Source organism: Artemia franciscana, chromosome 15 (genome assembly GCF_032884065.1).
Source record: "Artemia franciscana chromosome 15, ASM3288406v1, whole genome shotgun sequence".
Classification (NCBI taxonomy): Eukaryota; Metazoa; Arthropoda; class Branchiopoda; order Anostraca; family Artemiidae; genus Artemia; species Artemia franciscana.
Window position 1 is genome coordinate 3,817,143 of NC_088877.1, and position 15,801 is coordinate 3,832,943.

Sequence of the window (15,801 nt, forward strand, 5' to 3'; positions counted from 1 at the left end):
CACTAGCTAAATTTGGACTTTCCAATTTTTTTTTTCACATAACTTGGTTGACTTTATTGCTGTAAAAAAATTGAATATTTTTTAACTTTCTCTAGAAAGTCAACAAATTTTTAGCCAATAGCAGAAGATTTTTTCACCCTTCCTGCTTATCTTCCCCAGATTTCTCCAGGTACCCATTTAGAGCTGAGTCGACTAAGGATAAGCTTACAGAGTCACGCCACTGACCCCCGTCCCAAACTGAACAATTGGGTGCACCGGGACTCGAACTCGCGTCCTCTCAGACAAAGGATCCTGAATCCAGATGTCAAATATCTTTTACAAATTGAATATATGTTGTTGTTGCGACCTTCGGCCTTTTTTTTATAAGGTAAATGCCCTTTTTGGCCAAGCTGTTGCTATGAATGTCTTGAAAGAATTGCTAATTAATCCTAGCCTAAAAAATCAAACAGTTCGTGGTAACGAACTGTAGTAAGGAGCGATCCGGCTCATTGGTAACCAAAACTCTAAAAATGGAATTTTGATACCAATAGCTACATCAAAAGAATCGCATTTTAATGCTGGTGTTAAATATATGAGTTTCATTAAGTTTAGTCTTACCCATCAAAAGTTGCGAGCCTGAGAAATGTTGCCTTATTTTAGAAAATTAGAAGAAACACCCCCTAAAAGTCATAGAATCTTAACGAAAATCACACCATCAGATTCAGCGTATCAGAGAACCGTATTGTAGAAGTTTCAAGCTCCTTTTTTAATTTAAGAATTAACGACGCTTCTTGACTACTAAGGTCCCTGCGTCGGCCCTGCAGTGCATTCCTGCAGCGTGATTCGATCTCTGGGTCCCGTATTACAAAGCTAAGGTCAAATCCACTGCGCCACCACAGGACAGTTTCAAGCTCCTATCTACAAAAATGTAGAATTTTTAATTTTTTGCCAGAAGGCAGATCACGGATGCGTGTTTTTTTTTTTTTTTTTTTTTTTTTTTCCCAGCGGTGATCGTATCGACCCAGTGGTCCTATCATTTTGCCAGAGGGCTCATTCTAACGGAAATGAAAAGTTCTAGTGCCCTTTTTAAGTGACCAAAAACATTGGAGGGCACCTAGGCCCCCTCCTACGCTAATTATTTTCCCAAAGTCAACGGATCAAAATTCTGAGATAGCCATTTTATTCAGCGTAGTCGAAAAACTTTATGATTTTGTCTTTGGGGACGACTTACTCCCCCACAGTTCCCGTGGGAGGGGCTACAAGTTACAAATATTGACCAGTGCTTACATATAGTAATGGTTATTGGGAAGTGTACAGGCGTTTTCAGGGGGATTTTTTGGTTTGGGGAGGGGTTGAGAAGAGAGGGATATGCTGGGGGAACTTTCCATCGAGGAATTTGTCATGGGGGAAGAAAATTTCCATGAAGGGAGCGCAGGATTTTCTAGCATTATTTAAAAAAAAACAATAAAAAAATTATTTTGAAAAAGTTTTTTCAACTGGAAGTAAGGAGCAGCATTAAAACTTAAAACGAACAGAAATTATTACGCATATGACGGGCTCACCTCCTCCTAATACCTCGCTCTTTACTTTAAAATATTTTTAGTAATTTCAACTATTTATTCTACGGCTTTTGTGATTCAGGGGTCATTCTTTATGAATTGGGACAAAATTTAAGCTTTAATAAAAAGAGCAAGGTACTGACGAGGGGGTGAACCCTTCATATATGTACTAAAAACATGAGAATACAAAGGTTCATTACGTAAGCTAATTTATAAGTTACATATATCTTTAGCTAATAAAAACATTCGTGAAAAATTAAAAGTTCTAGTTGCCTTTTTTAAGTGACCAAAAAATCGGAGGGCAACTAGGCTTCCTCCCCCGCTCCTTTTTTTCTCAAAATCATTCGATCAAAACTATGAGAAAGCCATTTAGCCAAAAAAAAAATAAATATGCAAATTTCGTTTTAATTATTCCTCTGCGGAGAGCCAAAATCAAAACATGCATTGATTCAAAAACGTTCAGCAATTTTTACTTTTTTAAAAAGAAGAGTTAGAGAAAGAGTGCTTCCTCATCAACGCCCTGCTCTTTACGCTAAAGTTTTTACTGTTCTAAAAAGAAGAGTTGAGAGAAAGAGTCAAACTTTAGCGTAAAGAGTGGGGCGTTGATGAGGAAGCAGCCCCTTTCATATATGAAGTAATTTCTGTTCGTTTTAAGTTTTAATGTCGCTCCTTACTTTCAGTTAAAAAACTTGTTTTTTTTTATTTAATACAGACAGGGATAATTCGACAGGTCAAATTTAGTCTACTTTACCTAAAAGGATTTTGAAAAACTTCAATTTGAATTTGCCATTCATAGTTGACTCGTCATACTTTTGCTCCTACCTCTGCACGGGAAGTGACGATGGTGTGCGTTCATTTTTAAATCAATTATGTTTCCGAGTTCAAAGTGTAGTGTTGGATTGTAAATAAGGTAGAATTTTTCGTATATATACCTTTGACTTACTTTCACTTAGGTAGAAGCTAGAGTAGGGAGTCTAAAGAGAGATGGGAGGGGGTAGAGATCTTGAATAGTGGTGGAAGAAGACCAATCCTTCCTTCCTCTCCTATACTTATAGTAGTGACTAAGGAGAGCTATCAGGGGCACTGATAGTTAAAAGAACACACATTCTTCGATGAGTCAGGTTAATTTAGCCGATATAGTAGGCTATAAAGAAATAAGTGGAAAAGGACAGATTTAATTGAAATATTACTATTATTATTATTTATTGGAAAACCCGTCATACAAAAAATGTCAAAGACAGAGGAGTAAACGAAAAAAAATACAGAAACAAGAAGAAATGCACACTGAGTGCAAAGAAAACACTTAAAAAGCACAAAAAACATCTTAACTGCTGGGCCAATACTGATGGCCAGGGACGGTTCAACTTCAGCAAGCAGGAATTGTAAAGCACGAAAATAAACCATAAATTAGTAACAAAATTAAAAAATTACCGCAAGATATAAGTTCATGACACAGACATACAAAAATACACAGTTTTGAATAAGACGGAGCAAAGGGATAGACAAAAAAGGAAAACAAATAAACAAAAACAGCATGAAAAAGAGGCACAGACTATTGACATAGTGCAGAATATAATTCCTGGGCAGTCATAGTCACTTTTTTATTGTGTTTAAGGGTCAGCAATTTTAAACTGACGGACAATGTTTGATTTGCTTAGCCAGGGTGAGAGGCGGAGCAAATATTTTGCAAAACGGAAGAAAGATTGAGTGTATTTTCGTTTGGCCAGTAATAGTTAACAGTTTCCAAAAGGGTGAAATATACAGAATGTGAGGGAGAGCTATTGCATTGAAAAGGCTAGCTAGCAAATGCCGGTTGAATCTGAACTTGCAGGAAATTGTTGATGCATAAGATGCGGAAATGCGGTGGGTTAGATGTTCAATAAGGAGGTACCGGCTGTGGCATATAAATAAACCTATAGGGAGACCAAGAAAGAAAAGGTGAACGACAGGCTGAACCAAAGAATTCCCAAGTTTGACTGAATTTATTAGATCGGTCTTCCAGTTAAAAAGGACTATGTCCGACATAAAAGAATTGAAATGTAGACCAAGCTTAAGGTAGTCTGCTTCGAGAATAGAAAAAACACCATTGACTCGTTGCAGGCTGCGACTAAATTTCAGAACATCACCAGCATAGCAAATTAGTGACAGATTTCTTGGCCATAAGATCAATGAGGAGGGAGATAGATCCTGAGCGTCAATGACGTAGTTATTAAATACACCAGGTGAAGAAACTGCTTCTTGGCGTACACCCTTTAAAATCAGAATGAGCTTTTCTCGAGCCACTGGAGGCATATTCTTATCAGGCGGTAATTTTAGTCGAATACGCTGTCGAGAATACATGTCCGGAAGTGTGAGAATAACTGCACGGCTTAGCCCTCGCTTGGCAGTTTTCAGAAGAATAGTGAGGTATATCAACGAGTCAAAGGCACGTTTGACGTCATGACTAGCAAGAGCAAGACATTCTTCCGCAGATTCTGCATCAATTAGAGCGTTTGCCACGACTGTAAGTGCATCTGCATATCCTATTTCCCGTTTGAACCCGAACTGGTGTGGTGGGGCATAAAATTACTTTTTAAGATCGTCTCTGAAGAGAAGGTCAAGAAATTTACAGAGAGATGTCGCAACAGTAATTGTTCTAAAAGAGGAACATTGAGGTTCTACCTTCCCTTTTATAGGAATGGGTGTGAGATCACCAATACAAAATGTAGTTAGAACCTTGCACTGAGTAAAAACCATGTGTATTAAAAGTATGATATGCTGGACAAGAAGAGAGCAACCATGCTTTAGATGCATAGTACTAGCATAATCAATACCACTAGATGCTCTCTGCTTTAGTTGATTAACTGCTTTTTCAACGGACTTAGTAGCAACAACAAAATTGGTAAGCTGGAAAATAGCCAACATTTCTTCGAGCTTTGTTTCGTAAAATTGCTCAAGGTCAGGATCCGGTGAAGAAAACTCAGATTTATAGTACGAATACAATTCATCATCTGAAATATCAGAAGCATAAGCAGAAAAAGCATCTACCCGCGTTTGTGAAACCATTCTGAAAAAGATGATTCCCGTCTAACCTTGCCCTAGCAGAATTAATATTTATGAGATTTTTTCCTATGAATTGCGAGAGCTTTTAAAAACATTATTTTTGTACGGACGCTCGGATCGTTTAGAATATCAGTTTTCGGACGACCACAGTCTTTTCATAACGGAAATTAAAGTTTTGCACGGTGGCAAGAGGCAACAAGTTCAAAATCTGAAGACCAACCAGGAACAAATCCCTTGCGACCTTTACGAAAAGGGACTGCTTGATCTTCCGCCAAACGAAGAGCATGACAAATTTTCGCAGAATAAACATCCAAACATAGTTGTATTTCAACGTCGGGAAGGTGAAGTGGTTGATGTAAAAGGTGGAAGGGAATACGGATCTTGTCCAAAATAAAATCCGACGAAAGCATAAATAATTCCGAACTAACTTTTGACCAATCGTGAACAAATTGAGAGACTCGGATATTACAATGGATAGGATGAGGAACCAACTTATCTATTTGGAAAGAAGAAGCGAAGCTACTGGAAGATGACCTGAAAGCTAGAATTCACACAGGACTTTCACCTGGTTAATAACAAAATCAGAGGAAGCTGTAAAATAATACAGGTTCGATGTATGGGAGGATGTGTGTATATAAGTAAAAGCAGATTTTTTATCAACAACAACAAAAATCCCCAAAAAAGCCTTTAATCACACTAGTCCTCACAGATAGTTTGAAGCCTGTTTCCCCATAAATCGCAATTAAAATTGCCTACGATTGCACGTTGAAACCCTAAATGCTTTGGATTTTCTGAACAGGATCCTAATTTTTCGCATGATAGGGCAAATAGACGCTCAGATTCATCATTGTTACAATTTGTTGGTAAATAAATATTAATGAAGACAGAACTTTCAACTCCAACACTTGCCTCAAATAGACTAGACCTAAGTGACGACGACACAAAAATCCCATGACATCCGGATGGCATTTCTCTGGTATTAAGTCATTTTGCGGGAACGCAGTAAGACGTTGCACCATCTAATCTCATCAGATTTGCACTATTATTTGTCATAAAAATGCTCTTATACGCACATAACATCATACCTCGCAAGTAGCGTGGTCAGCACTGGTAGCTTATTTGCGAAAGAACCATTTATATTCCAAGACAGGAAACTGATCACAGAAGTCACTAGCTCACTGTTTTTCGGTTTTTACGGCAGTTAATGCTGTATAGCGTATGGCGTGGAGCTTTATGTGGAGCTAACACGAACAGGACTGTTCTTACACGGGGATTCAGATTTTGACTTATGGTCACTAGCTCCGCATTTGGAGCACAAGGCAGGTATTTTGAGTTGACAATTTGATGAGCTAGGCTCTACCTAGGAACGATGCATTGTATGAGCGAAGCTACCTTTGAGGAAAAATGTTTAGGCCTCTCCGAATGAAATAATACAAAAAGCAGACAATAATGCACAAATTGACCGTTTTTGTTGGAATAATGAGACAATTGCGAGATTTTGAGAATAAAAAAAAATGATTCTTTAAGTTTATAGTGGGGGAATTTTTCCGTTTTTGTAAGTACTACAGGGTTAAAATTAAGAGAAAGTAGAAACTCTACTATTTTGGACTATATTTAGTGGAATTGGATACACGCTTCTGTGGCGAAGGTTGTAAGATCGAGACAGCATTGATACGACAAATTAAATTGTGTTAGATTGAGATTAGATTGGATTACTAGATTGAGATGGAAAACAAGGAAATGTTGTCAGTTTTGTACATAAAATTAATAAGGAAAGTGAGAGAGCTCTCTTGTTTGGTAATTGGCTTAAGCGGAGCTATCAATTGATGTACTAGTATACGGTTTGGATACTTGGTTATTTTGCAGCTTAGTTTTTCCTGTGTACTTTTTCAGTCCAGCTAATTCTTTAGTATCATATTCGTGATTTTGTTCAGTTTGCTTTCTTGCTCAACCCCTTTTATTATGCCTCTCAGGGATATATTGATATATTCCACTCGTCAAAGATTTGTTTTTAGCAAAATAAATTGTTATTCGCTAGTTAATTTTGAATATTCCAATTATTTCAGACACTAAATTCAAGAGCGATAATGTCAGATAAGAAAGAACAAGTCTGATGTAATGATTCAAAGATACCGATTTATTTATGGAGTGGAAGTTCGAACACAGGCCCTCTTTTTAAGATATTGAATAAAGATGAATTTCTAAATAGGATCGAGGTTATCTGTCGGAAGTCTATCCATAATGATGTTCTGGGCAAATTATCTCATGAACAGAACACCACTGTTCAGGTTGAAGTAGCAACTTTTAGAAAGACTAGTGAGGCTATTGGAAAACTTGTAAATTACAAAATTAAAGACCTATAAGGAGGCTGTCGAAAGAGCTGAACAATATTACGTGACAATTATGCAAAGCTTGCGTTTGATAGAATAGTTATAGTCGGAACCCATTTCACCAACAGGCTAAAAACCCGAAAGAAACCTGTTTTCTTCGATCATGTTCAGTTTGTTGTCTGTTAAACCATCTAAACCTACAGTGGTGCAGTGGACTAAAAGTTCTATACAAGAAGAATAGCAAAAAGGAGAAATGAGACTATGTAGCGGAGTTGTGGAATGAAGAAAAAAGTCCTGTTCACCTATCTGAGACTCTAGTACACTCCCTATGGGTGGGGTATTAGTGACTTTGTCCTTTCAAATTCTTGTTCTTACACCTCAGATTTTGGTAAAAGCCCCTGGAAATTCCAATTGACATGTATCTGACTTTTGGAAAAAAATCAGCTTGCTCCTTTCTGACTTTGGTAAAAATTATGTTCACCTACCCGAGACTCTAGTGCCTATGTCTCTAAAAATTCCTGTTCTTGCATATCAGACTTTGTTAAAAGCCCCTGAAAATTCCAATTGTCATGATTCTGAATTTTGAAAGAAATTTAGTTCGCACTTTTCTGACTTTGGAAGAAAAACAATCCTGCTCACCTGTTTCAAACTCTATTGCCTATATCTCTGAAAATTCATATTCTCGCATCTCAGATTTTGGTAAAAGCCCCTGAAAATTCCAATCGATATTCCTCGGACTTTTGAAAAGAATTAGTTCACTCTTTTCTGACTTTAGAAGAAAAAAACCCTCTTTACCCATCTCAGACTCTAGTACACTGATTTTGGAAGAAAAAATCCTTTTTGCATATGTCAGACTCTAGTATATCTCCCTGTAAGCTTGGTAGTAGTACCTGTGTCCCTGAAAATTTATGTTCTTGCGTCTCTGACTTTTGAATAAACATTCTAAGTGTTAGAGTTGCTAGCCTAGCCTAAGAAACGATGAAAATAGAGATTTGATGCTAAGAAATTTGATGCAGGAAAGGTAAAACAAAGGAACACTTTTATTGAAAAATGACATATACAATATTACGTGTTCTTAACATCATCATTAAGAAATTTGAATGCTCTGAATTCGTTCCATAAAATGATTCATCATGTTTTCTTTGACATGATACTCATTCCATTTCGGGGATATACAAGACTTCACATGGTTTCACTTACAAGCTCATCTCACATTTCATCATTGCTATTATTCTGTTCAATAATAGTGTGTATTGGTAAACTACCAATGGTAATATATACGCTCATCGGTGCTTTGTTTTTCATTGAATTATCATTGTATTCCATGATGATATTATCTGCCAATGGTCTTTTTAGTTTGCTTATAATTTCACTGTCTATTATCACGTTATTCTTATATAGATTGCAGTTCCGGCACAAAGACAAGATATGGTTTATGATATTGATGCTACAGTACACCTGTCCTCTTTTTAGCTTCCGTTTGATGCTAATACCCGAAAGATGGTAACAGGATTTATTTACGGGTAACGTGACTCCACAAGCACTAGCATGAAATTTTCCAAGTATTTACTGATTGAAAACATACACTAAACTAACTACTGTCGATGACCAGCCACAGAGTACTACTGGGGCAGTTGCATAAAAAATATCCAAAAACTGTATTCACTCAAAGTTTACTTGATAATACCCGTCGAATGTGCACACATTGTGCAAACGACTTCACTACCTGGTAATTTTGTAAGGCTTTCTCGAGGATCAACAAACTCTTGCGCAAGTCCGGCAATGATGTTGGGAAAAAACATGTGTTTGAAAGCCTTATGAATTTCCGAAGGAGCACTAAGATCATTTTTATATACATGCGGGGTTCTCCACTCAGGAACTAGTGGAACTGTTAACTGGAGCATCGACTAGCGGAAACGGTGGAACCGGAACTGGTGGAACTTGAACCGTAACCGATGGAACTGGAACTGCAACCGGTGGAACTGGAACCGCTGGAACCAGAACTTGACGAACAGGAGCTGCAGCCTGTGAAACCAAAACTGAAACTGGGACAGGTGGAACCATGACCAGAACCAACGGAACCAGAACTGGAACCGGTGGGACTGGTGGATCCGTAGCTGGATCCGGTCAAAACTGGAACGAAACCGGCAAAACCGGAACCAAAAATGGCCGGAATCAAAATAAATAAGATTTACTTCAAGGGTTAACTTCGAAAACCAGTCAAAGGCAATGCTTATGCTTCTTTTAGTATGGATATCATACTTTACCTTCCCATCTAGGTCCACGGTAGTTTCGTAATGAATTCCAGAGGATGAAAAAACTCTTTTGCAAGCCCGCTAATGGAAAAACCACTTTGAGAGGCTGATGACTGTCTGCAGTGAAATTTAACAGCCACTTGTGCGTCTTGGAGAATGCTCTGAGAGTTGCGGTGGCTGTATCCAAACTTATTGGATTTGTGATGCGTGTGTAGTTTTATGAATGATTTTAATGGATACCAAAGATTCAAAGCTACTTTCAACTGAAAACTTTGGCTCCAGAATATTTTCTTTTACCTCTATTCCTGAGTTTTCTCTGAGAGGAAAAACTAACAAAAAATACAGATACGGATGTTTTTTCTATTCAACGGCAATTTGGAACTAATAAGACCAATCCTGACCATATGATTTATTTTACACAATCATCATGAACAATGTCAGTGGATGTCCTTTTTAGGGCTGAAATTCATATGTGCTTGTTGTTAAATGTGCCTGGGATGTGACCATGTTTGCTATCAATGCAAATGGTCAAAATTCTACACCATGTAAATGATTTGCTCATAGATCAATTATTTTGAAGGGAGATGACTAATTATTAGTTCTTTTACTCGGGGTGTACAGAAAGGTATTAAATTCTTCTTGTACTCCTGCCTATGGAGTGTTTTGCACCTTCTTAAGTTAAAGAGGAACCATTCTCTCCTAGGGCTATGATACATTGGTTGGAGATAGAGGAACCCAGTTAAGTGGAGGTCAAAAGCAGAGAGTTGCAATCGCAAGAGCGCTAGTCAGAAATCCGAAATTTCTGCTATTGGACGAAGCAACTTCAGCATTAGATAATCAGAGTGAAGCAATTGTTCAGAGAGCACTGGATAAGGTTTGTCGAGAGGCTCTTCATTTTCTATGTTTTTTTAGCTGCCAAAAATACATCTTTAGAGTGTTTAAGAACATCTTTAGTGTGTTTAAGATTTAATATGATTAATTGGTGATGCTTGGATAATTTCCAGTGCAAATCAGGTTTAGAATATCGGAGCTTACAATTTTAAGCTGTCTACGTAATTGACCGCCATACTTTGTGTTTGAATGAACTTCATGCTTAATTGTTTTCTGGCAAATTTTTATCGATGATTAATCCAGTGAGGATTTTTTCGTGAAATATTTTTTTCAGGGAAGATTTCCTAAGGAATATTACCTGTACTATATGTGCAAAGAGATACTTACTTAATTAGCAACCGTTCAATTCCGTAGGCAATAAGAGACTCTCAAAGAATTCTGGAAATATCTTCTAATATTTTGTTTGCTGGAATTCCCTTAGACATTGTAAAACTATTTGTTACTATTTTTATTGCTTATTGTTACAATTGAAGATAAAACACTTAGGCATACACCGGAAAGCAGAAGGCAAGAATTTTCAAATGAGAATTAGTGTCATTTCAAAATAAAGAGACAAGTTTTTCACTCAGTGGTCATATAAGAAAAATTCCTAGCAGTTGAAAAAATGACTGCTGTTGACACTCATATATCCTTGTAGCTAAATAAATACCTTATATGAAGCTGTAAAGAGTAGAGTCAAAGCTATAGGACTGAAAACTAGCATAAATATCACTATATTTATATACAAACATAAATCACTTTAAATCACCCTTATCATTTGGGGGACCATAAGATGTAGCGGATGGTAAAGAAAGAAAAACTTTGTCACCTATTTATCTAACAGCTTAAAGTCAACTAGCCCACTTACCAAGCTAAACTAGATCGGTAGAGACTTGATTTTCATTTCAATAATTTTTGAAACAATATACAGATTACCTATAACTTAGCAAGAAGTTTCAGTTTTAATTCTAGAATTTCCAGATTACTTAAACCATGCTCTCTACTTTAAAGTTTCTGCTTCTTGAACAAAGTCGTCAGGCTCAGAATTGTATTTGATTGTTTTTAACCCATATGGTCCCATGTTAAATCACCGAAAATTCAACTAGTATAAATTTATCTGTCTTTGGGCCGATCTGACAGTTGGTGTCTAATCTTCTTAAGCCCCATAACTATTGTTGTTGCCGCGTGCGCTTACATTGCCCGTGTGACTCTCGGTGCATCATAGTTTAATAGACACTGATCTAGCATACTCCATGGAGGGGGGTTAGATTTCCTCTAGAAAGATCCCTCTAGAATGAGCTGTATTTTGGGGTTTTAGCATTTTAAATCCTGGTGGGAATATTTCCACTTTCATTTTAAACGCCCAGTCATATTAAAGCTACACAATAAGATTCATCGTTTATTTTGTTCCAGTCCCATATGAATTTTTTTCTCTCCTTCCCTTCTATTCTTTCTTTCGACTTTTTTCTTCCTTCTGTTTTTTTTAGGCAAGACAGGGTAGAACGACAATAATTATAGCACATAGATTATCAACAATCAGAAATGTTGACCATATTTTTGTTTTGGATGAAGGTGAGCTCAAAGAGCAAGGAAATCACGAGGAACTTATGAAAATTGATAAACTATATGCATCTTTGGTAAAGGCTCAACAAGGAGCTTGGATTGGTGGATCAGACACCAAAACAGGTATTATTTTTTTACTTAGACTCTTTTTTTGTTATTGAAGAACTTAATTTTCTAACAACAGCCTAACACTTTCTTAAAGCGAAGCAAATTAATTTACTGGTAATTGTTATGAACTTACGAACATCTGGTGAAAATCCATGAAAAGCTCTACGGATTATGGTTTTGCTTGCCTAAGCAATACTAAATAGAATGACAATATTTGTAGCGGATACGAATTGACTGTCGACGTTCCGATACACTTTCATTTAGACAGTGGTGTGCTAGACATACAGAGAAAATCTGAAAATGGATAAAAAATATTCATTTTGGCCAAGAAACAAAGACTGACGAGAGGGACAACAAGAAGGCGATTGTGCAGTCGGACTCTCTGAGAATCTTTAGTAACTAAGTATATTAACTCGTAAAGTTTTGACACCTCAAAGTACCAACTGAATCAGCGAATCTGCTAATAATGAGTGAAATTTATTATATGAACGATATTATTTCTTACTAACTATGAGAATTTAAGAAAGTTGAAGAGAGTCAATGGGTTTAAATTAAATGAAGAAATGAACAAAACGTACTAAAAACGTGCTAAGAACAAACACAACAAAAATCCCTAATTAATATAAAAAAGCATCTGAATAGCCCTTATCAGCGGTAAAAGAAAAACTGCATTTTTCTTGTAAATTTTTTCAAATAAATATAGTATTTTGTTTTAGAATGACCCATTCACCAATCTGATCCTATACAGAAAGAATATCTAGAGATTTTGTTGTTTCTGTTCTGTGTTACAGTTAAGCAGAATTGAGAAAGCTTTGTTAAAATGTGAGTTTTATTTATTTGTTTGTCTTTTGTTCTTTTTTTCTCTCTTTATTGTTGTGTTTTTTTTTTAATGATGTAAATTTTTTCTCTTTTTACTTACCGTGGATAAAGGCTCTTGGATGTGGAGTTGAACTATTTGGACATTTGTTTTTTATTAATCAAGGGTTTTTTGTTGTGCTTGTTGTTAGCACGCTTTTAGTACATTTTTTTCAATGCTTGATTTAATTTAAACCAGTTTTCTCTCTTAAAATTTCCTAAATTCACGTAAATGGAAAAGCAGTGAGGTCTGAGAATTTATTTTTTACTAACTGATTTTTTGGAACGAAGTTGATGTGCAGTATAAACAAAAATACGGTACAAAAGAAAAAATCTTTACGCTCAATTTATGTTCGAAGACTGTAAACATTTTTCACTTAGGTCTTTCATTTCAGTTGTAATCTTATCATTTTTTGACGATTACGATACAAGAGTAAATAATACGTATATAGTATGAAGTACCCAAAATAAGACCGAAAAAATAATACAATTGAAAAAACAGATAAGGCTGTGATGCGGAGAAATGTGATTGCAAGATATGTATGAAATATTATGTACAGTATTTATTTCCAGTTTTGCTGTAATATCCGGAACTGGAAGTCTTCCAGTGAAAAATTTCTTTATTTCCGAATCAATTTTCTTTCTGATTTACCGCGATTCAGAATCAGAGGACTCAATATCAGGCGAAAAATTTAGCTTACTTTTTCCCTTTAGACAGTCTTTTTTATGGATTATTACAATGCTTACACTTAAACTTATTATTGCCTATCGTAAGAAAGTTACGTATTAAAGTTCTTACACACTACACCGTAAAACCTTTCGCACTATAGACAAAAATGTTTTGGCAAGAAAGTAAATTTATTTACGATAAAAAAAAAAGACTGACCACCCTAAAATACATAGGAGTCTCTGGCTAGAAAGCCTAAAGCTCATCCATCAGCTGAATCAAACGCTTGCTTATAATCAATAAAGCTGAGCACTAAAGGCGTTTGATGACTTTTCACTTTAAAATTTTTCAATTACTAATCCAAATGTGAAATTATAGTCGACGCATGATCTACCCTTCATAAAACCACACTGTTCTTCCCTTAAAAGTTTATCTATAGCTTTTCCAAGTCTAAATGGTACCATCATAATAATATATTTTTACCTACAGAAAAAAGACTAGTGCCTCTAAATTTACAACACTCACTTTTATTATCCTTCTTATAGAGGGGTTTAATTAGAGTTTTCCTAAAATCGTTCGGTACTTCTCTTTTTTCCAAAATCTTATTCATAAGTTTTAACATAGTTTTATTCATCTTTAACATATATTTTAACATTTTTAAACATTTCCTTAAACATGCTTAACATAGTTTAATTCAGAGGCTACACTTTTTGTGAACAGAGCTTTAGAACTTGATCAACTCTTTTCACAAAAAAGTGTACTTTGAAGAGAAATAAGATAATCATCATTGTGGGTGGGTCTCCCAAAGATAGTAAATTTCCCTGTTTTGTAGTATAGGTGAAAAAGAAAACCGTTTTGTTGACGATATTTTGTCAGTTTGAGAGCATGGGCATGAATCTTTAAATGATTTTCTGGGGTATTTGATTAATTTCGATTCAATTCTCCAGTCTATATTAGAGCTGAAAATTTTAGGGAACTCCTTGCTAATTATGCTACCATGTGGAAGCATGAAACTTAAAGTAGAAGCCTACATATAAAACTCACCCATGCTTCTAATGACTTATCCATCCTGCAATGTTTTGCGAATACATTCAAAACAAATCTTCATCCACTTCATGTTCTCAAAATTAAAGCCATGATAAAGCCATGAGTTACCTTCCTGCACCATCATCTATTTCAGACTCACCTTCAACAAAGAGTGCATATAAATACCAAACTATTTTACCAGTTTTCATGTTTTCGTTTCATGAAATGTTTCAAGAAACATTGAAACGTGAAACGTTTTCATGTTTATTTTTCATTGTTTTCTTATAGTAATGCTAGAAAATCCTGCGCCCTTTTCATTGAATTTTTCTTCCCCCATTACAGATTCCTCCAAGGAAAGATCCTCCAACATAGCCCCCTCCCCTCAGCCCCACCCCCAAACAAAATAAAATCCCCCTGAAAACGTCTGTACACTTCCCAATAACCATTACCATATGTAAACACTGGTCAAAGTTTGTAACTTGCAGCCCCTCCCCCAGGGATTCTGGGGAGTAAGTCATCCCCAAAGACATATTTATTATGGTTTTCGACTATGTTGAACCAAATGGCTATCTCGAAATTTTGATCCGTTGACTTTGGGAAAAAAATGAGCGTGGGAGGGGGCCTAGATGCCCTCCAATTTCTTTGGTCACTTAAAAAGGGCACTAGAACTTTTCATTTCCGTTAGAATGAGCCCTCTTGCGACATTCTAGGACCACTTGGTCGATAGGATGACCCCTGGGAAAAAGAAAAAAAACAAACAAAAAAACAAACAAATAAACACGCACCCGTGATTTGTCTTATGGCAAAAAATACAAAATTCCACATTTTTGTAGATAGGAGCTTGAAACTTCTACAGTACGGTTCTCTGATACGCTGAATCTGATGGTGTCATTTTCGTTAAGATTCTACCACTTTTAGGGGGTGTTTCCCGCTATTTTCTTAAATAAGGCAAATTTTCTCAGGCTCGTAACTTTTGATGGGTAGGACTAAACTTGATGTAACTTATATATTTAAAATCAGCATTAAAATGCGATTCTTTTGATGTAGCTATTGATATCAAAATTCAATTTTTTTGAGTTTTGGTTACTATTGAGCCGGGTCGCTCCTTACTACAGTTCGTTACCACGAACTGTTTGATACTCACCCCTATTCTACCTGACAAAATTCACTAATTCACCGGCCTCTTGTCAGACTAAATAAAAAAACAAGTTCTTTTTTAACGAAAAGTAAGGAGCGACATTAAAACTTAAAACAAACCGAAATTAGTCTTCGTATATGAAAGGGGCTGCTTCCTCATCAACGCCCCGCTCTTTACGCTAGAGTTTGACTCTATCTCTTAACTCCACTTTTTAACACAGTAAAAAAACTTTAGCGTAAAGAGCGGGGCGTTGATGAGGAAGCAGCCCCTTTCATATACGAATTAATTTCTGTCCGTTTTAAGTTTTAATGTCGCTCTTTAGTTTCCGTTAAAAAAACTTGTTTTTTTTTAATTTCTGAGCGTTTTTGAATCAATGCATGTTTTGATTTTGGCTCTTCGCAGATGAATA

General features: G+C 36.1%; 1 protein-coding gene across 5 annotated transcripts in view; it reads left to right on the top strand.

Moving 5' to 3' along the window:
* Positions 1-15,801, top strand: part of LOC136036715 (ATP-dependent translocase ABCB1-like) — a 207,981-nt gene that overhangs the window by 132,124 nt on the left and 60,056 nt on the right. For all 5 annotated transcript variants that reach the window (XM_065719053.1, XM_065719051.1, XM_065719054.1 and 2 more), the window contains 2 exons: positions 9,869-10,039; positions 11,523-11,721. In XM_065719053.1, the coding sequence (XP_065575125.1) occupies positions 9,869-10,039; positions 11,523-11,721 (370 nt within the window). The remainder of the gene's footprint in view (positions 1-9,868; positions 10,040-11,522; positions 11,722-15,801) is intronic.